This window comes from Panthera pardus, unplaced genomic scaffold, assembly GCF_024362965.1.
Source record: "Panthera pardus isolate Hobbes unplaced genomic scaffold, ASM2436296v1 HiC_scaffold_24, whole genome shotgun sequence".
NCBI lineage: Eukaryota > Metazoa > Chordata > Mammalia > Carnivora > Felidae > Panthera > Panthera pardus.
Window position 1 is genome coordinate 105466963 of NW_026526810.1, and position 22579 is coordinate 105489541.

At 44.3% G+C, this 22579-nt stretch overlaps 1 protein-coding gene and 1 long non-coding RNA gene across 9 annotated transcripts in view; one reads left to right on the forward strand and one right to left on the reverse strand.

Annotated features, from left to right (window-relative positions):
- Positions 1–2987: 2987 nt before the first annotated feature.
- PLEKHH1 (pleckstrin homology, MyTH4 and FERM domain containing H1) overlaps positions 2988–22579 on the forward strand; it is a 53182-nt gene continuing 33590 nt past the window's right edge. For 6 of the 8 annotated variants that reach the window (XM_019451466.2, XM_019451469.2, XM_019451468.2 and 3 more), the window contains exons 1-2: positions 2988–3285; positions 10693–10851. In XM_019451466.2, coding sequence (XP_019307011.2) covers positions 10726–10851 — 126 coding nt within the window. In that variant the 5' untranslated portion in view covers positions 2988–3285; positions 10693–10725. The remainder of the gene's footprint in view (positions 3286–10692; positions 10852–22579) is intronic. The other 2 variants (XM_019451467.2, XM_019451470.2) reach the window with 2 other exon arrangements.
- On the reverse strand, positions 14865–17802 carry LOC109268286 (uncharacterized). The gene is made up of 2 exons (XR_002080558.2): positions 17587–17802; positions 14865–15126 (listed from the first exon to the last, which is right to left on the reverse strand). It is a non-coding gene; the product is annotated as an uncharacterized LOC109268286 (long non-coding RNA).

Here is a 22579-nt window from a genome sequence, read left to right on the forward strand (position 1 = left end):
CATCCTTGTTCTTGGGAAGGTACATGTTGAAATATTCAGGGGTAAAAGGTCATGATGTGCACAACTCTCAAATGGTTTAGGGGAAAAATTATCTATTATAATATATGTAATATATAATATATTAGAAATATGAAATATATAATATATATAATATATAACTTAAATAGCACCAATATATAATGTAATATATTATAATATATATTATATATGTGTAAAGACAGAAAGTAAACATGGCAAAAAGTATATGGGTGTTTGATGCACTATTTTTTGCAACTTCTGTCAGTTTGAAATTTTCAAAATAAAAGCTGGGGGGAAAGTTTGAGGGAAGGATAGCTATCACTTATGGAACAATGATTGTATTCCAAAATTTATGTAACTCTATTATCTGATTTAATCCTCAAACCAACTCCAGAAAGAGAGATCATGCATATTAGAGAAAAGGAAACCGAGTCCCAGAGAGGCTAAGGAACTTGCTCAAGTTTACAGAGCTGGTATTGAAACAGAGCCCAAAGGAAAGAAGAGGTCACAGGGAGGAGTGTGGTTGGGATACCAAAGGCTAACACTTTCTTGAACCTTCCTGTGTGCTAGCAGTGTTTTAAAATCATCCATGCATATGAACTCATTTAATCCTCCCTTTTTAAAAGCTTTGTAGTTCGTGATAAATCACTTGACTGGTGTGGTGGGAGGGAACAAAGGGGCACTCAAAACACACTGAAAGAAGTATAGGTTGGTGGTGCAGCCTCCTTTGAGGGTGATTTGGTTGCATCTAATGAAATTTAAAATTCATATTTGTGTGTAGAGCCAGCAATTCCACTTCTAAATATTAAACCATAAAGATAGTCATAAATGTGGACCAAGAAGTATGCACATAGATATTCACTGTAGCAAAGCATTTCCAAAGATTGGAAACATCCTAAATATCCATCATTAGGAACACTAGGGGACCCCTAAAAAAATAAAGCATCTCTAAGTGTGCTGATGAGTCAACAAGAGTCAACAAATGGTAATGTCAAGAGGGAAAAAAAGCAAGGGATGTTCCCTTAGTGTTGAAAGGGGATATGAATACATATATATGAACATATATATAGTTGACCCTTGAACAATGCCAGGATTAGGAGCACCAACCTCTATGCAGTAAAAAATCTGAGTATAGGGTTGCCTATACTGGCTTGGCTCAGTTGGTTGAGTGTCCGTCCGACTCTTGGTTTCAGCTCAGATCATGATCTCACAGTTCATGAGTTCAAGCCCCCCACAGGACTCTGTGCTGACTCTGCAGAGCCTGCTTAGGATTCTGTCTCTCCCTCTCTCTCTGCCCCTCCCCTGCTCGCTCACACACATTCTCTTTCTCTTCCTCTCAAAATAAATGAATAAACTTAAAAAATTAAAAAGAAAATCTGAGTATAACTTTTGACTCCCCAAAAACTTAATTAGTAGCCCACTGTTGACTGGAAACCTTACTGATAACAAAAACAGTTGATTAACACATAGTTTGTACATTATATGTATTAAATACCATATTCTTCCAATAATACTATTTTTTTTTTTTTTGGTATTTCTAGGCATGTGGCTCATCTGCAAGTTTTTTGAAATTGTTGCAAATCTCCAAAAAACATTTGCAATATATTTATTGAATAAGATCCATGTATAAGTGGACCTGTGCAGTTCGTATCAATGCTGTTCAAGGGTCAACTGTATATATACACAAACATATGAATGCATATGTATTTATGAATGCTTTATAGATAAAATATCTTGAAAGGAAATTCTGTGTTTGGGGAGGAGTGATCTGGGGGACAGGGCAGGGTGGGAGGTAGACATTTTTCATTGTTAGCCCTTTTATATTATTTGAAATCTAATGTTCATGAAGGTGAATGAAAGCATGAATGAACCAATGAATCATCCTTAACAAACTCCAGAAGACTTGCTTTTGAGCTTCCTTAGGCATCTTCCTGAGGGTTGAAGGGATAGCAGAGGCCCGTGTCCCACAGTCTGGGGTTGACCTATCTCAATTCCCAGGAGCTATGAATCCATTTGCAAGTTCAGCCCTGGAGTCCCATTGGCCCAGTTGAACTTTTGCCCTTGGCCTCCTAAACTGCTACTACTGGGACCAGCTTTCTACAGTATCTGGGCTTTCAAAGTTGTGCAGGAGAATTGCCTGGGGAAGTTGTTAGCTGGGTAATCTGACAGCCTCACCGCCAGAGATTCAAATTCAAACTTGGGGTGGAGCCAGAGGATCCTTCATCAAGGCCCGGAGTGAGTTTTCCAAGCCCCTTTGCAGAAGTGGGTCCTGGTGGTGATTGTCTCGGTTCAGGCCTGGACAGAGAGCCTGCAGGACTGGCCAAGAAAGCCGTTTGAAACGTGGCTCCTTTCCTCCTATAGTCTCCATATTCGTCTTCTTTACCCCAAACCCGCCTAACCAAAAAAGTCGAGTGTGCCAATCCACTCTGAGTGTAGGACTGTACCGGTGCGCTAAGGGACTGCAAGCCCTTGTATAACGAGGGTATGAAGACTGCTCTAGCTGCCCAGCAGGCAGCGTCCGGTTTGCCTTTCTGGCTCCTCGGCCTGCTCCTTTAACATAAATAATGCATAGACAAACGTACATAAGCAAGCAAAGTACACTCGGGGCCACGGTGACTTTTTTTTTTCTCCCCAAATTACAAATCATAACCTGGGTCTGGCAGTGGGACAGCCTGTTGGAAATAAGGACTTCTGCTCTAAATATCCGGGCGTTACAGTTCTCACAGATTGCCAGCAAATGCTGGAACCTCCTTTGGGGGGTGAGGTCTGGTCTTGCGCCCCATCCTGCGAAGGTCCCAAGCTGGCCGGGAGCTGAGCAGCTCCCGGGGCTCCCGGCCGCCCTCCGCGGCTGGTGCGGTCCCCGCGGAGAGCTCGGAGCGGGGGCCGGGAGACCCCGCCGCCCCAGGGACGAGCCGGGCGGCGCGGAGAGGTGGGAGGCTGGAGCCTGCTGAGGTCATTTCCTGTGCCTCTCCGCGAGCCGCCCGAGGAGCCGCGCCGGCGCTCGGCCTTTAAGGAGCGGCCCGGGAGGAGGGGGCGCGGCGCGGCTCCTGAATGGGGCGCCGCGAGGCCGGGCTTGGCTTTGTGCGGCCAGCCCGCGGGCACCCCGCCCGGCCCCCGCCCCGCCCACCGCGACCCCTGCTGCCGCGGAGCGGAGACCCGGCGGTCGCCGCGGACTGGGGCTAGAAGGACGCAAGGTCAGCGGCGGACGCGCGCGGAGGGCGCCCGTGTGCCGGGTGGGCGGCGGGAGCGTCCGTGAGCTGGCGGGAGGTGAGCGGCCGCGCGCGCCTCGCAGGCAGGGACGGGCTTGGCGGTGTGCGCTGGCGGGGAGGTGTTTGGCGGAGCGGAGAGGAAGGGCTCCCTCCTGCCGGAGGGCGATTCCAGAGCAGGTGCCTCCCCGCCTGGCGCTGAGGGCGCTGGCAGCCGTGGTCGGACTCGGTGGACTCGCACCAAGCGGCGAGGAGTCGTCTTTCCCGGGAGGAGCGGGAGTTTGGGACCGGCTCGAGCCGGTTGCCCCCGGGAAGGGCCCTCGGGCGCACTTGCAGGCGTCCCACTGCGTTGCCGAGCGCTCTCTTGCCCTCTCGCTTTCCGCCTCCCGCCCTCCTCCCCGCCTCGTCTCAGGTAATCTCCTCTGTGGTTTCTCGGTAGTTCTCTTAGGGATTCTGTTGGTCCGGCTAGACTCCTAGAGGCAGGTCAGCCAAGCAGAAAAGAAAACAAGTTGGGCACCGAGTGACAGCAGTAGCTTTGTGTCCTAGGAGCCGTTGTGACTTTATCACCAGGGACCAGGAAGCTTTAATGGGGGTAGCAGAGGCAGTGAAGACCCTCACCTGGAAGTAGAATCCGCCCCGTGTGGGTTTCCTCCCTGCCAGGACATCTCCGTAAGCTTTTACTGTGAGTCCATCTCATAAACTCTTTTGGACAGAACCTTAGTTCCTGGTACAGTTTCCACTTGAAAGATCATTTTAATAACAATTTCAATGGAAAAGTCGTGGATTCTTTCCTCAGGCTTTTTGGACTGTCTTCTGTGTTCCAGACTCTACATGTGGTAACGTCACTTAACTAACATCAGTTACCTAGTGTTTCTGCATACTGTTATCCCCTTTATAAAGAAGGAAACAGTCTCAGAAAAATTGTGATCTGCCCAAGGTTATATAGCTAAAAAGTGGAAAAGGCAAAACTCAAACCCAAGCCTCCTAAATTCCTAAGGTGGGGTGTAGTCCGTTATCAGCTACCTTCCCTCTCATAGACTGCTTTGGAGGCCTGCTCAGAGCTGGGTTATGAGAGGGTACCTACCCCCTGTGGTCTCAGACTCATTGAGACTAACAACTGAGTTGAGAAAATGTGGGGCCCCTTCTGCCCTCCTCAGAAGTCACCAGCTCCCCGGAAGAAACATGTACCTCCTACTCTGCTCCCCCGTTGTGCACTCCTCTTTACTATTCCCTTCTCTCTGTGAGGCTGTGTTTCCATGTGGGGAACTCTGTGCCCCTTTTGGTTTGAAGAGCGTTGTATAGATGCTGTACATGCTGAGGTTAAGGTGCGGGGATTTTCTCAGTCCTGATCTGGGTGAGTTCACAGCAGGCTGGCTGCTGAGCCACCATCCGGCATTCTCTGGATAGCCCAGCTGAGTCTTCTCTGGATAGCCCAGTTGAGCCATCTCTCCCTTCTGTCAAAAATGAATTCGAAACTGACCTCCTCCTTGGGAAAACAGGCACTTATTGCTGGCGGGAGTATGAATTAGAATAGTCTCGGAAAAGGCAATCTGGACAATTTGGCCATTTAAAAACGTGTTCTCACTTAACGCTACAATTCCATTTCTGGGATTTTATCCTTCAGATATACTCTTATGTATATGAAATGACATATATTTGTTGCAGCATTGTTTATTTTAGCAAAAGTTTTCAAACAACCCAAATGTGTGTTAGTAAGGGACTCTTGGGGCACCTGGGTGGCTCAGTCAGTTAAGCGTCTAACTCTTGATTTCGGCTCAGGTTATGATCTCACAGTTCATGAGATCGAACCCCACACTCACGGTGTGGAGCCTGTTGGGATTCTCTCTCTCCCTCTCTCTCTCTCTGCCCTTCCCCTGCTCTCGTGCATGTTCTCTCTCTTTGTCTCTCTCAAAATAAGTAAATACTTTTTTAAAGTTATAAAAAGCTTTATAAAAAAAATAAGGGACTCTTAAGTCATGTAATAGCTACACAGTAGAAAACAATAAAGCTGTTAAAGAGAATGGAGGGAAGACGGAGAGGGTATGTATGTTGATACAGGAAGATCTCTAAGTTATAGGTTAAGGACAGTGTGTAGAGTGTGCTACCATTTGTGTTTGTGTATGTGTATGCAACATGTATAAGAATGCTTGTGTCTACGCTGGATATTTCTGGAAGACACAAAACCCCATAACACTGTGGCTGAGGGACAAGGTGGGAAGAAGCCTTTGTACCGTATACACTTTTGTTCAGTACTCAAAAATAAAGAGATAAAGGGGCACCTGGGTGGCTTAGTCAGTTAAGCACCCAACTCTTGATTTCGGCTCAAGTCGTGATCTCATGGTCATGGGATTGAGCCCTGACTCAGGCTCCGTGCTGAGTGTAGAGCCTGTTTGAGATATTCTCTCTCTCTCTCTCTGTCTCACTCTCACTGTTCCTCCCTCACCCCCACTCATGCTCTATCTCTCTCAAGATAAATACATAAACTTAAAAAAAAAAGTGGTAAAATAATCTTTAAAAATCCCCTCACCTCTCTGAGGTAGATCTGGTAGTAAGCACATGTATGAGCCACATCTCCTAGTACACCAAGGCACTGTTGGTTTGCCTTTTCTTTGTTGATAGTAGCTATCAATATGGAGTGCTGTGTGCCAAGCTTTTATGATATCTCCTTTAATTCTCAAAAAAATATGACCTAGTGTGCCTATGAAATTGCCATTTTTTGAAGGTCAAAAAATGGTTAAATGTTGATAATTCCATGATTCAACCTAATATTATTGCCCTCCTTTTCAAATATTATTGCTCTCAATTTCAAAATGGAGCTGAGGCTCAGAGAGTTAGGCAAATGGTTTAAGGTCACATGATTAATTAGTGCCTGAGCCAGGACTCAAACCCAGGCTTGTTTGGCACCAGGAGAGGGGATCTGAAGTACTACACTCTGCTGTTTCCCTTTACTGGTTTTGTTCTCAAAGGATGCTATTCGTGATTGTCCTAGTCCTTTCTGGTATTTAGATCCCCGAAGGCTGGAACATGCTCACCTTTTCCTGTCTCTTCCAACATTGTGAAATGTGCTGCCTCAGCACCCAAGAGTAAAACACAAATTGTTGGCTTGATCAGATGACATGGTGCGGTCAGAGGAAGCTATGTCCCTGTATGCACTCACCCTCCCCCAGCTCCGTCCCCAGAAAAGGGGCACAAAGCTCTTCCTTTCCCATAGTTGGGCAGGTAGTCAGTCTAGTCTAGCACTTGTAGAAGATGATGGTAGCCTACCACTAGCAAGTGGAAATCACAAAAGGTGCTCACATTCAGAGTGAACCATAGTGAGGTGACACAGGAGAGCCCAGTGGAAATTGTACCCAGAACAGAGTTCCTGTTACCTTCTGAAGCCTCCTGCAGTGGCCTCTGCCCTCTTTCCTTTAGGTTCTTGTATTGACTGGTCCTCTTTGTAGGGAAGTTCCAGGATATTCAGACTGTAGACCTGAGCCCTACAAGCCATGGGATCTTTAATTCATCTTTATGTCCCCAACCTCGCACGTAGAAATCACTTCACAAAAGTTGGTTGAATTAAATTTAATCTCAGCATTTTGTCAATTTCTCGTCAAATCCCTAAACCTTCCAGAGCCATCCCAGGTCAAGTCTGTGTTTTCTCTGATACAGGCTCAAAGTCTGAGGTCACCTAAGGACTCCCCGTGCCCCCTTTTCATCACCCATCCTGCATGCAGCCCCTGCCTCTGAGGCATGCTCCTCCAGCCTTGTGGCTGTGTCAGCCCAGGATGCTGGAGGACTTAGGGAGTTCCAAAGCAGGAGTCAAGGCTGTGTGGTCACTTGCTGGGCAGTGTAGCCTGCTGGGCACTAATAGGAATCAAGAGAAATGGATTTCACAAGAGTGGCCGTGAGTCGACCATTGTAGCTCGGGGGAGGGTGCATGGGGATTTATTGTACTATTCTCCCTACTTCTTGTGTATATTTGAAGCTTTCCAGACTAAAAAACAAAGAGAACAGTTGAGCTGGGTTTTGTCCCTTCTCTCATTTCCCCACCTATTTTGCCGTTAATGTTCTATCTGTGTTAGGCTAGCCGGGTAGCATGAGACTCCACCCCCACTACTGAAGCATCTTCACGGAAAGAGGATGTTCTGTATGCTGGGAGATCATTCTTGGCCCAGCTTTGACACTGCTTAGCTCTATGTCTCAAGGCATGGTTGCGCTGGGTTTTCTCATCTATCTGTTCATTGTGAATAGTATCACTTGTCCTACATCTCAGGGATATTGAGAGGATAAGGAGAGAAATAACTCCTACACAGTGCTTTGGAAAGTTAAAAACTGTTCTTTAAGTTAATTTCTGCTCATCTTTGCAAGTCTTTATGGGAGGTACAAGTACAAGGTGACCAAGCAGGTGAAGTTCACTGTACTGGTATTTTGCTTTTATGTTTTGCCTCATGTTTTCTAGCTGCCGCGGCAACCACCTGCCTCTGTCGGAAGAGCCTCTGGGCCACGCGCTTGGCAGCAGGCACCTTGCTCCAGTTCCCTTTCGAAACCCTGTAGCTCTCCTCACATGCTAAGACAAGCCCAGCGCAACTCTTTCCGCGCCACCACCCCCCACCCCCCCCACCCCCGACATTAGCGTGCCCAGGGCAGGGAGAGGTTTAAGCAGAGCACTTGATCTATTCGAAAGTGTGATGTCATAAGATGCTTGATTGGGAAAGCACTCCCTGCAGTCTAGAGATAATTTCAGATATCAGGACCAGGCAGAGGCCAATGATATGTTTTATTTCCAAGCTCCTGGAGATTTTCATGATTGGTTTTCCACTGTCCTCTTGGAATCTGAGCTGTAGTTTGACAGTCAATAAGAGGGTGCCACAAAAGAATTAAGTTTCTCCTCTCCCTAGGTTTTACTTGTGTGTTTTTACTGCTAATGCTTAGCCCCAAGCGAGGTTGCAAGACACTCAGGTCCTATGTTCAGATCTACCACTTTTTTTATTTATACGAGGAAAAGCAACCCCCCCCCCCCCCCTTAAAGGACAAAGCAAATCAAACATGAAGCCTCTGGCCTTCTCTGGAGGCCCCACAAGGTTGTTTTGTCTTTTCAGCTGTGATCTTAGCTCAGAGAAGGTCATGTTTTGTTTTTGCCTTTTGTCTTCCTCCCCGTTCCAGTCGGTCCCAGTCTTTTGAGGTGGGGATTGCTGGGAGGTCACAATGTTGGGATTGTTTGGGATGACAGTTCCGGGAGAGCAGGGCTGAGGTCATGCGTTCAGTGTTCTGAGCAGCCCAGAACCGAAAGATGCAGACACTAGACTCATCAGTGTTTAATTGTTGGGCCTTTCTCTGCAGGTCTACTGACGCTGTTTTTTAAATGAAAAGTCTGGATATAGGATAAACGTCTGTGCTTATGAAGGTTATGGTGTCAGGTTATGGTTTGAGACCAGGATGCCCTGGAAACTCTTGAATACAGGTTCACCCTAATATTCTACCAAGGATCCTGTCAAGGATCCTAAAAGGTCCTGTAAAATATTTCTCTCATTCTTAACAATCCAGCTCACTCTTTGTGAGATCAGAATTCTTTCAAGTTTCTGGATGTGTAAAGAGCAGAGTTGCTAAGAGCAGGAACTTTGGGACAAGAACTCCAGCCCCACTACTTACTAGCTCTAGAACTCTTTGTATAAGTTATTTAGCCTCTCAGTTCCTCAGTGTCCTCATGTGAGAGTGTAGACAGTAGTGCCCACACCTTGTCTTATGTGTTGTCATGAGGATTAAAGAGGCCACACATGCCTGGCATACACTGAGAACCCAGTAAATGATAGCTATTTGTGGTATGAGAGAAAGATCCATGTAAAAGCTAAATGTGAGGTGGGAAGCAGTATTGGTGGTTAACACATTAAAGACAGACTCACTGGTCACCAAGATGGTATTTGGCAACAGGGCAGGAGGTGACTGGGTTTTCTGAGGCATGTGGCTCCTAAAGAAAGGAAAAGGGATTTAAAAAAATAAAGTTTTGTTACAGAAAATTCTAGGCATATATTCAAGTAAAAAGGCCAGTATAAAGAACTCCCATGTACCTATTACCCAGCTTCAAAACTTGGAAATATTTTGATAAATCTGATTTCATGTATTTCCTTCCTAGACCACTGCTAACCCCCCGACATTATATCATTTCACCTGTAAGTCTTATGTATCTCTGACAGATCACATTTTAAAAATATTATCAACCTAAAAAAATAAGTCATTCCTTAAAAATCATCTAATACTAGAGTAATCATGTGTCATGGTTTGGGACAGACCAAATTTATGCTGGTGGCCAAGTGTAATTATTAGTAGCAGGGAGGATTTTAAAAGTTCTGATGGCAGGTATGTTTTCCAGCCCATCTCTCCCCTGTGTTCACTGTGCTTGTGTCCTCTCTCGTGCATACTCATACATGCTGCTTCATTTTCTCATCCCCAACCAGTTGTCTTCTCTAAAATTTATCCAAGAGACATCTGGATAAATTCCCCTGACTGGCGATATTATAGGTGTCTGAATTTGTATCATTGTTTCCCAAAGACTTGTGGCATTCTCCAGAGGTTACAGCAAAATGTCTACCAATTTTTTTGGTTTATATTTTAGAACTTAGAGTGAGAATCTGTTTCAGAGGAGGATGATTCGATGACAACTGACAGAATCCCAACTAAATAGGAAATTGTCAAGGACATGCAAAGCTTTGGATTTTCATTCCATTTTTTCTCATCAAAAATCTCCGAGTGGGGGTGCCTGGCTGGTTCAGTGAAGCATGCAACTCTTGATCTCTGGGTCGTGAGTTCAAGCCCCACACTGGGTGTGGAACCTACTTGAAAGAAAGAATGAATAGATGGATCCAAGGAAGGAAGGAATGCAGAATTACGATTTGTTAAAAGTAAATAAATAAATCAATAAATAACATTATATACATGTAGTAGAATCAGTAATAAACTGGAAATCAGGGTTCTGCCTCCAGTTAGCTATATGATCTCAAATGAATCTGTCACTCACTTTAAGCCTTCCCTAAACATCGTCCCCTCTTTATCCCTCTCCCATAGCCTACCCCATTTCCCTGTTCCCATTTATCTGCATATCGATTAGCAATTGTGACTACATTCTCTCTTAGATTTTCCTGAGTTCCCTGGAAAACTCAAAGATAAGGGGGCCTCTTTTGTTTACCTTTGCATCTCCAGTGCCTAGAAGGGTGTCTGGCATATAAATGTCTATTGAATGGATACATATTTGTTAAATGGATAATTGAATGAAACACGGATGAGGCCCAATTCTCCTTACAGTTTCTCACATTTCGTGATTTCCTGAGTTTGCCCAGCTAACTTACGTTGGAACAGGACACATTGAGCTAAGAAAGGTGACAATGGGACGCAGGGAGAGCAATGACTAACTCACACCCCGTAGCCCTGTATTCTCTACCCTCCTCCTCACACACTTCTTGATCTTCTCCTCTTGCTGTGTGCTGGTTCTCAGGGCTCCCTGGAGTAGCCAGAAGTGGATTCCATCATGGCAGAACTCAAGGTGGAGACCCGAGCCAGCGTAGACTGGCAGAAGCGCTGCCTGGCCTTGGAAACCCAGCTCTTCCGGTTCCGCCTGCAGGCCAGCAAGATCAGGGAGCTGCTGGCTGACAAGGTGAGTCCTGGAGACCTAACCTCATCTCAGAGGTCTGTGTCCGCTAGGGCAGGAGTTAGGGAGAGTTAGAGAAGGTAAACTTTCTTTTTTCTAGGTATTAATTAATTTTGTTTTAATTTTTAAAAATATTTTTATTTATTTTTGAGAGAGAGAGAGAGAGCACAAACAGGGGAGGGGCAGAGAGACACGGAGACACAGGATCCAAAGCAGACTCCAGGCTCTGAGCTGTCAGCACAGAGCCTGACACCGGACTCAAACTCATGAACTGTGAGATCATGACCTGAGCCGAAGTCAGACGCTTAACCTACTGAGCCACCCAGGTGCCCCTTAATTAATTAATTTTTAATTGAAGTATATTTGACATATAACATTATATAATTTAAGGTACACCACATGTTAATCTGATACATTTATATTTTGCAATGTGGCTGTCTTTGTAGTGGTAATTAGCACTTTTATCACATTATGTAATTGCCATTTCTTTTTAGGGGTTGGAATAATGAAGTTCCAGTTTCCTAGCAAGTTTGATGATTATAATACAGTACTCTTGTCTGTATTCACTATACTGTGCATTAGATCCCTAGGGCCTATTTACTACTCATTGCAAGAAGGTGAACTTTTTTTTTTTTTTAATTTTTTTTTAACGTTTATTTATTTTTGAGACAGAGAGAGACAGAGCATGAACGGGGGAGGGTCAGAGAGAGGGAGACACAGAATCCGAAACAGGCTCCAGGCTCTGAGCTGTCAGCACAGAGCCCGACGCGGGGCTCGAACTCATGGACTGTGAGATCATGACCTGAGCCGAAGTTGGCCACTTAACCGACTGAGCCACCCAGGCGCCCCAACAAGAAGGTGAACTTTTAATAAGATGCCCTCCACACATGCAGAATGAAATCTAAGATAGTTATTTCTTTTTTAAGCCCAAATCAAAGCAATTTACTAAGCTATCATCATGCATTCTCTCCTGCTCCAGAGAAATAATAGACATCTTGGTCCTCCATTACCTCTTGAGTCAACTGGCTGTAGTGGAAGTTCTGTTATTCCCTTAATATTTCTTTTTCAGTGTGGGGAAGAAGGGACGATGTTTTACTGTTCACCCTGTATTAAGCAGACAAGCTATGAAAGGTAGCCTGATTTTCTAGTGACAAGGACACAGATTTTGGAGCCAGATCCACCTGGCTCTGCCACTTACTAGCTATGCTGTGTGACCCTGAGCAAGTCCCTTCACCTCTAAGGCAGGGACACAAATGTCTGCCTTTCACAGTTATTTTGAGATTTGTATCAGGTCACACATATAAAGGTTCTGGCATGGAATAGGTCTTAAATGGGAACGATTATTATCTTTACAGGTGTGGATGGGCTGGTCTGGGAAACTGACAACCATTTGTAATGTTTCTGTGGGAAGAGACAGTCTAAACACCTGACTTTCAGAGGCATTTTGGAGCATAACCTGTCTGGAGAGTAGAGTCCTGTACTAAAAAAAAAAATCTATCTATCTATCTATCTATCTATCTATATCTATGTCTGTCTATCTATCTATCTATCTTAGTTGAATCAACTCTTTTCTTTCTAGTTTTGCTTACATTATCCATCTCCTGAGCCAACCCTTCCTTCATAGTACAAAAGTAAAAATCAGTCCACCTCTCTCCAAGTAATGTTGAGGTCTTTATTAGTAAAGCCTGGGTAAAAGGCCTGTTTTATGATAGCCCCACAACCTGGAGTCCAGGAAGACAAGTTATTGGCGTTTCCCCTGCATTTCCACTGCTGAGGGTAATGGCCCTCGACTAGCCTGGATTAGAAGTTGTGAACTTTGGGTCTGTTGGCATTGCTGTCTACTAGTTCAGGCTTTGCGAAATAGAGACCAGCAGGGTTCCTATGGATATGGTTCAGATACTGCCAAGAGAAAGGGTAGAATTCAGCCATCTCAGGTAAAGGGAAATGGGCTTTAGATAGTAGTTCTCAAAGGGTGGTCGTGGGACTATCCAGGCCAGAAATCTGGAGCACTTATTAAGCGTGTGCATTCCTGGGCCCCACCCCAGTCCTCCTGATCCAGGTATCCTAGGGATGCTGCTCATAATCTGCATGTTTAACAAGCTCCCAGAAATTAGTTTTGTACACTGTAAAGTCTGAGAACATTGCCTTAGGATATGTGACTGGGGAGGGGTAGGAGGGAAGGAAAAGATAAGTAAGGAGCCTCCAGCTGGTCTAAAACACATCTCAGAGGGAAGAGACTTCTGTTTCTAGTGATATGGACCACAAAATAACCTTTAAGAAAGACTGCTATGAAACACCTAGAAATACTATATTAAATATTTAAAATATTTTTCTCCGTGCAGAGCCATGCACTGAGAAGAGTAGGAGGAATCCTCAGCCAGCGAAATGAAGAAGTAGAACCCAAGTGGTATTCAACTCTGACAGCTGAGTGGGACGGGCTGTGTGGCTGGCCTCCCTGTAGTAATGAAAGGTTTGAGGTTTGAGTTTTAGCATCTGTGGAGACAGAGATGAGGTCTGGTCAGTTGGAAGCTGGAGCTGAAACTGAAACTTTCATGTAAAGTCAGTACTGTCGGGGCACCTGGGTGGCTCAGTTGGTTAAGCATCTGCCTCTTGACTTCAGCTTAGTCATGATCTCATGGTTTGTGGGATCAGCTGTGAGTCAGGCTCTGTGCTGATAGCACGGAGCCTGCTTGGGATTCTCTCTCTCTCTCTCTCTCTCTCTCTCTCTCTCTCTCTCTCAGCCCCTCCCAAGGTCACATTCTCTCTCTATCTCTCTCTCTCAAAATAAATAACTAAACTTAAAAAAAAATCAAGTCAGGACTGTCAAAGTAATATAAAAAGATAAGGAAAAGAAAATCATCTACCAAGACAGGGAGATGACAGAACAGTTTCTCAGACTTAGCCAAGGCTCTGGGCACAAAAAACAAAAAGCAAAAGGAAAGTACGCCCTGAGAACCTGATGATGGTATTGGTTTAATATTAGAATTTATATTATTTGTGTGGATTAGGAACCTTAAGTTCTGGGCCAGTGATACCCCTAGGACCCTAGATACAGACACAGAACCTCTCTGGAGAAACAAAACCTCAACCCAGATTATACAGGATCCTCACAGGCAAAAACGCCATGATAAAGATGAATATATGATCCAAAATGACTAAATACTTGAGAGAATAATTTTTACTGAGTTAGAGTCCCCATACACAACAAACAAGTAGACTAGGTCCCTCAAGAACTTCAAATAAGGAGCTGTTGGCAAGTTCCTTCAATATTATTGAATAAAATTGAATTCCTTCAAATTGTTGAAGATGTAATGAAGTGATTGAACACACAAGGCAAGAATAAGACGCTATTCAAAAAGATTAGGTAGACTTGAAAAAGAACGAAATAGAACTGCTAGAAGCAAAAAATGTTTTCATTGTATAACTAAATGTTCAATAGATAAATTAAATGTCAGATTAGGCACCATTGAGACAAGCTTAATGAATGGAAAGGTGGACCTGAGGAAGTCATCCAGAATGGAGCCCAGAGAGATAAAGGCACGGAGACTGAGACACGGATGCTAGAATGACAAGATCCTATAAAGTTCCAGAGGTGGAGAAGAGAATGAAGGAGAACATTACTCAAAGAGATAATGGTTTAAAAATTCCCAAACTTAAAAAAATATGTATTTATTTTGAGAGAGAGAATGAATGCACAAGTGGGCTAGGGGCTGAGAGAGAGATGAAGAGTAAGAGAATCCCAAGCAGGCTCTGCACTGTCAGCATGGAACCCACTGTGGGGGCTTGATCCCTTGACTGTGAGATGAGGACCTGAGCTGAAATCAAGAGTTGGATTTGCTTAACCAACTGGGCCACCCAGGCGCCTCTAAAAACTCACAAACTTGTTGAAAGATGTGAAGCCTCAGATTTGGGAAGCAGAATGAATCTAAGCAGTATAAATTTTTTAAAAAATCCGTGCTTACTGTATTAGCTAGATTATAATTCAGCTGCTGTAAGAAAGAACGCAAGGTCACAATGGCTTAAACCCGACAGATGTTTATTTCCCTCTCGTGTAACATTCCAGACATGAGCTGTATAATTCTAGGGTGACGCCTGCTGTAGGTTTGAAGAGGAGGGTTCACCATGATGTCCATATTCCAAACCCGTCCCTTTTAGTGGTGACCCGAAGGTTCCATTCATTGCTTCTCCTCATATCCCATTGATCAAAACTCATTCACATGGCTGTACCCAGCAGCAGGGAAGATTGGAAAGCGTAGTCTTTATTCTGGAGAACTACGTGCTCTGTTGAAAGTTGGAGGCTGTTATTTGTATGAGAGAGAGAGGAGAACAGGTACTGGGGAACATGTAGCAGTCTGTAAGTCTGAAATTTAAGTCTATAATAATGGTAATAAGTAGAAATAGAGTATATAACTTATCAGTAGAGTAGGGAAATGTAATAAAGTCTATTAAATCCAGGCTGGGAAGAAAATGAAAAGAGTATTTTAAAAAAATGGAGTAAATAGCACAAAATGCAATGGTAGAAATAAATCCAAATGTATCAGTCATAAGGAGACATATATAAGAAATCTTTTGGGGCACCTGGGTGGCTCAGTCGGTTGAGCGTCCGACTTTAGCTCAGGTCATGATCTCACGGTCTGTGAGTTCAAGCCCCGCATCGGGCTCTGTGCTGTCAGTTCAGAGCCTGCAGCCTGCTCTCTCTGCCCCTCCCCTGCTCATGCTCTGTCTCTCTCTCTGTCAAAAATAAATAAACATTAAAAAAAATTAAAAAAAAAATAAATCTTTTTATATACAAGAATTTAGCATTGCTATAAGAAAAATTGGGAATATCCTAAATGTCTGTCAACAGGGAGGTGTTTAAGTATATTGAGTGTATTTGTACAATGGAATACGACATTGCCGTTAAAAATGAATCAAGTGAGGGACGCCTGGGTGGCTCAGTCGCTTGAGCATCTGACTCTTGATTTCAGTCTGGGTCATGATCCCAGGGTCTTGGGGTCTTGGGATTGAGCCCTGCATCAGATTCCGTGATGAGTGTGGAGCCTCCTTAAGATTCTCTCTCTCTTGGGGTGCCTGGGTGGCTCAGTTGGTTGAGTGGCCGACTTTGGCTCAGGTCATGATCTCACGGTTTGTGAGTTCAAGCCTCGTGTCAGACTCTGTGCTGACAGCTCGGAGCCTGGTGTCTGCTTTGGATTCTGTCTCCCCCTCTCTCTGCCCCTCTCCTGCTCATACTCTGTCTCTCTCTGTCTCTCAGGAATGAATAAATGTTAAAAAAAAATTTGTTTTTAAAATTCTCCATCTATCTCTGTCTCTCAAAAAAAATTAAAATAATAAAAATGAGTCAAGTGAGCTACATATGTAAGACTAACCAATCTCAAAAACCAACACTGAACAGAAAAGATCAGGAGAATGTATATAGAATAATATGGTTTATATAAAGTTTTAAAACCTAAAGCTTGTTGTTTAGGGGTATATCAAATGAGGTAAAATGTAAATACAACCAAGTGTGGGGTAGATGCTAGAAGGGGAGGAGTGAAATCTGGGAAAAGCAGACGGGAGCTTTAGGTACCACTCTGTAGAGGCCCGTTTCTTAAAGACATCAGAAGCATATATGACAAAAATTAAGATTTGATAAAGCTGAATGGTGGATACATATCTTAAAATGTTATTCTCTATGTGTTTCCTGAACTATTACATGATAAAAAGTGTGTTAAAGTGCCTTCCTCCTCTATTCCCCAGGGTCCTTAAATATATCCAGATACACCTCTCTCCACAGCCCCTTGGGTCTGGGTAGGTTGAACTTTCATAAGATCATAAGATTGGCCCCATCTTCTCTTCCAGGCTGCCTTTGATTGTCATGTAGCCAGAATGCCCTTCCATAAAAGGTTGGGAGCTCAGAGTGTGACTTGGGTAAAGAAAGGGAAGCATGCAGACACAGGGCAGAAGAGACTGAGGTGTGGGGGGAAGAGAGAGAAAGAAATCTTGACTAGGGATCACAGGCTGGAAGAATTAAGTACAGAAGAGTACTGAGACATTAGCCTGACACCAGACCTTTTGGCAGGAAACCTTAAAGCCATAAACACCATGTTGCTCAATGCCGGGGCTGTGCCTGTCACCTACATTCATCTCCAAACCAACAGGACAGGTTCAACAGTTCACTTAGAGATTTTCCTCAGTACGTCAAGGTAAGTTTCAGATCAGGAAGAGATGACTCAGGCTTCTCAGGAGAGCTGGGGCTGGGGCCAAGCCCTGATCTCGGTCCTATCTCTGTCACTGCTCTTAGAGCTTACTAGTTAATCATCACCAGTACCCACCTACACCGGGTGAGCCAGGTCAGCTGGGTCCCTCTGACCAGCCCTCTCACTCACCCGCCCCCTCCACCTCTATGTGCAACTCACCCACCCATGGGGCTTGCACTGCCTGGATGACCACTGGCCGTGCAATTGCTCACTGCTGGTCGTGCAGGGCAAGCCAAACCTGGGTGCTTCCCAGGGGTCCAGCCCTTCCTGGGATCAGATACTGCCCACTGGCTGCTAAGGCTTGGAAACATGCCCTTCCTCTTTCCCCACCCCACAGCCTGCTCACACCTGCCTCCCTCTTGCAGAATTGCCATTCTGGACATGGAATGATCTGTGTTAAAAAGCAAAAAAATTTTTTAAAGAAAAGATGTCAAGACTACCACATAATCCCTCACCTGAGGGTGAGAGAGAAAATGGAGGATGGGAAGAAGAAAGAGTATCAGACCTTATTTCTGCTATTAACGCTTCACCAGGTCTGGTTTGCCATTGCCATGGACACCCAGACTGCCAGGGCCAGGCATTCTGGAGCCAGGTGAATTGTGGGCTCATTTCCTGTCCAGTATAGGAGTTGAGGGAATGGCTGATGTCTTGGAGTTCACATCATGCTCTGTTCCCTGGGAGCCCTTCCCCCTGCTGCCTTGCTCTCTTCCTTAGTATGCTGAAGAAGTCATAAAGGCTGTTCAGATCAATTTAAAACTTTTGATTCTGTTCTAGGAGGCTTTATAGATGGATATGAAAGCCTCTTGAATTTTTTTTTCATTCTTGCTTAAACTTGTGCTTCAGTTATTCCATCACAAACGTGGGAATGTAATAACTGTCCTCAGACAAGCTATCCACAGTAGTAATTACTATGAAAAAACATGGCATCAGTATTAGAACTAACACAGGTTTTAAACTTTTAATTTACTCTGTCTGCTTCCAAAAGGGATTTCAGTGGATTTATTGAAAAGAAGTAATGTAATGAAACATCTCTCATTTTTAGCTTGAATATGTATTTTTTAATATTTATTTATTTATTTATTTATTTATTTATTTATTTATTTTGAGAGAGGGCAAGTGTGATGGGGGAGGGGCCGAGAGAGAATCCCAAGCAGGCTCCCACTGTCAGCACAGAGCCCATCCCCAGGCTTGATCCCACAGTGAGATTATGACTTGAGACAAAATGAAGAATCAGAAGCTTAACAGACTGAGCCATGAGCCACCCTGGAGCCTCTTAGCTTGAATATTTTTAACTGAAGCAACTTTTCCCAAGACCCATTCTAGTGGGATCCTGTGCACTTCCTATTTTCTAGAATCCCCTACTAAAACCAAGATTTTGAAATGCACTAACTGAGTTTTACATTTATATACCACAAATTTAGTTCAGGACTTTTTTTTGAACATACAAATGGTTCAGTTCAGTCCTCTGAAACAAAAGAACAATGACTGTTGCTCCTCCCCCCTCAGACCATGGATTATACAGAGGTGGCAATTCTGTGTAGGCATCAGCTTCCCAATGTATGGATAGAACACAGAGCCCAGAAAAACAGATCTTTAAATACCTCAGAATTTACAAAAAGCCCAAGTACTGTAAAAGGAGGGTACCTGTAGTGCTGTCAGGACTAGGTGGAAATTTGTTGAAGTCTGCATAAAGCCATCACAGCATTGGCCTTAGCTGACAGATCCAATTTGCTTTGGGAGCAGATACCTTCTAGAACTTTTATTCACTGTATACGAGCTCATATGTGTGTGTGTATCTGAGTAAAGAGAGAGGCTTTTTATTCTCCTAACCCATTTTTTCTGTATTTTTTCTGGAGCCATATATTGATAGAGCTCTGTACTCCTCTGTAAAGCTATTTGAGAAGCCCTGTGCTGTTGGGGACTTGGCCCTGGATGTATCCCTGAAGGATCAGCTTTGCTTTGCCGTCTGTGGCCAGTCTAGTGTTTTTTCAGAGTGTGGTCTGTACGCCACCTGCATGAGTATCAACTGAGATTTCTGGGGCACGGACCCAGGAATGTGCTCAGAAAGAAAATCTCAGGCTACCCAACTAAAAACCTCTGTGGGCAAGGCCTAGGAATCTGCTTAGAGTAAGCTCCATGTGGGTCCTGACCCCCCTGAAAGTCTGAGATCTACAGCCATGAACTCTTGCCACAGCCTTGCCTCGACCTCATTCAGCTGTCCTTCTAGTGGACACCTTGAGCCCGATGTGCCCCAAAGGAGCAGTGGAACTGACAGAGAAGACTCATTGCCCTTTCTCTCTCTTTTTCTTTCTTTCTTTCTCTTTCTTTCTTTCTTTCTTTCTTTCTTTCTTTCTTTCTTTCTTTCTTTCTTTCTTTCTTTCTTTTCCTAATGTTTATTTATTTTTGAGAGAGAGGGACACACAGAGCTCAAGCAGAGGAGGGGCAGAGAAAGAGGGAAACACCGCTTTACCAACTGAGCCACCCAGGTGCCCCTCAAGAAAGAGGGAAACACCGAATTGGATGCAGGCTCCAGGCTCTGAGGTGTCAGCCCAGAGCCTGAGGCGGTGCTTGAACTCACGAACCCTGAGATCATGACCTGAGCTGAAATCAGGTGCTTAACTGAGCCACGCAGGTGCCCCTCTCCTGCCTTTTCTATAGTCAGACACCAGGACAGCCCCATGGTCCTATATTTTATATTTTGGGGACTAAGCATATGATTTTCACTGAAGGAAAGATCTAATAAAAAAAAAGTACAGTTGAAAGCCATTATGTTTGATTACAGATAACAATTAATAGCTAAAACTGGGGGTTGCTACTCACGTGCTTGCAGGCAACTTATGTGAGCCAGATGGGTTCTAGGGAGAATTCAAGGGAACATGCTAGAGCTGGAGGAAGAAGCCACTTATTGCTGTAAGAAAATGTAACCCTAGCATGTCAGAGCTGAGTTTTCAAGGGAAGCTGGAAGCCAGGGATTGTATTGTGGAATCTCAGTTTTCACCTGACATATGAGATTTGTATGTGAGAGGTACAGTGGCCAACAGTACAACAGATTCTGGAGCCAACCCTCCTGAGTTTGAATCCTGGCTCTCCCTCTTAGCCATGGGACCTGTCAGCTGAGTTACCCAACCCTTGTGCATCAGTTTCCTTATCTATACAACAGTGATAATAGTAGTGCCTGCTCCTGCCTATTGTGAAGAAGATTAAATGAGTTGATACATGTAGAGTGCTTAAACCAGTGCCAGACACACAGCAAGTGGCCTTGTTTAGTTATATCCGTGTCAGCTAAATGCTCCTAACACGGTAGGCAAAACACCCTGTAGGCTAGTAGTTAGCAACCTCTGGCTTAAAGCCATTCTCGCTGTAGATGGATCATAAGTAGGAGAGCCATATAATTTATCATCTAACCCAGGACGCTTTGGAGACAGAAAAGAAGGCTCTGCTACTAATTATTCTGGGACAACAGGTGAACACCAGACTGTCCCAGGCAAACTGGTCTCCCTGATTCTAAGTGTCTTCTCTGTGTACAAAAAACCAACAAATAGCTAACTGTAAACTGCTCAGTAAGTGCCAAGTTGTGCACGTGAGCTTTAAATGAGGCATCTCGTGTAATATTCCCAACAACCCTAGGAGGTGGAGAGTCATTACTCTTTTTTTTTTCCTGGTGAGGAAACTGAGGCACAGAGCTGTTAAGGAACTTACCTAAAGGCACACCATGGCAGAGCCAGTCAGGTCCAACCCTTAGTGCTAGCCCCGTCCCAATCTCTCCAGTGGGTGCAAAGCAGTGGTAAGAAGGTTGAACCCCCTTTTCAAAGGGATAGCTGAGCACCAGCATGGCCCAGCTCTTGGCTCAGGCCACAGCTCAGGATTGTGTTGGGAGCTCATGCGAGTGCCTACTGGTCTCACTGCCATGGGGCTGCCATTTCACAGCATCATGAGTATAACAAGGAGCTGTGGACACGGGGATTAAGTACCAGGTTGCTGCCAAGTGCATTTCATCGGGTTGCTGCAGCCAGTATCAGAGCAGCTTATTTATGAGTCTCATGTGCCAGTCACAGCTGGTGAAAGTGGATCCGCCTAAAAAGCACTAAAAGTCAGCCGCCCAAACCTGACACCTACTTGGCTGGTGGATCACCCCAGGCCCACAGACTAAAAGGACAGCTGAGGACACGGTCCTGGGGAACCCTCTGATAGGAGAAATAGAACCTAAATAAGTGGTGGCCCCACTTATTTAGCAAGCTTAAAGAACAGTCTGCCATTGTGAAAAGTATTGATGCTGGCATTAAATGAAGTTTGAATACTCTAAGAATGACGTTCCAGCATAGACACACCTGGAGTATTCCTGTGGCAGTGGAGAGAATATGCTTTCGTAAAAACAGGGAAACATAATGTTAAAAATATTCTTTTTGGGATGCCTGGGTGGCTCAGTTGGTTAAATGGCCAACTCTTGATTTTGGCTCAGGTCATGATCTCATGGGTTCATGAGTTCAAGCCCCACATCAGGCTCTGCACTGATAACACAGAGCTTGCTTCAGATCCTCTGTCTCCCTCTCTCTATGCCCTTCTCCCATTTGCACACATGCTCACTCTCTCTCTCTCTCTCTCTCTCTCTCTCTCTCTCTGTCTCTCTCAAAAATAAACAAATGTTAAAAATTTTAAAAAACATTCTTTTCAAACAAAGATGGCAGGTTGTTGGTAATTGTTGGAGCATAGTGATAGATACATGGATCGTTATACTCTACTCTTTAAAAAGTTCCAGATGTTCAAAATGTTTTCAATGTTCAAACATTAGTTTTAGAAGAAAAAAAAAATGCTCCAGCATAAAGATGAATACCAAATGCTTTGAGTTTTGAGTTTCCCAGCCAGGAAGGTAAGAACAGCTGAGAGTCTGTAGCAATATGGGGACCCTGTGGCAGCCAGCCCGAGAATGGGAGGAGACCCCAGGCTCTGCAAGGTGCCTTCCTTTCCATTTGCTTCAGTGATAGCATACTTTAAGGGGATGTCTGGTAGTAAAATCTTGAGGGGAAAAATGCTCACCTTGTTGTCAATAACAGTGATTTCTGGCTCTGACCAGTGTCATTGACCACTCTCGACCCAAATGGAAATGCCCAGCTGGGAGGTAGGACTCCAGTACAATTCTGTTCTTCACTCTACCTTGGTTTCTCCATCTATAAAATAGGAAGACAGGTTTTTTTCTTGAATGAAATTTGAAAATATCAGACAGTTGTTAGAGAAGGTTATGGATATGAGAGATCATTTCCTATAGAAATCCTATGTGTTCTGAGCTACAAAGCAGATGTTAGATCAGAATGGTCCAGCTGAAGATTAATCTAGGAAACTTGTCAAGAATCCAAAGCCTTCCCATTCAATATTTCATTGTATTTTTATTTTATTTTATTATAGTTTTTTTTCAGTTTGTTTATTTTGAGAAAGAGAGGGAGGGAGGAAGAAAGGGACAGAGAATGAGAATCCCTAGCAGGCTTTGCACTATCAGTGCAGAG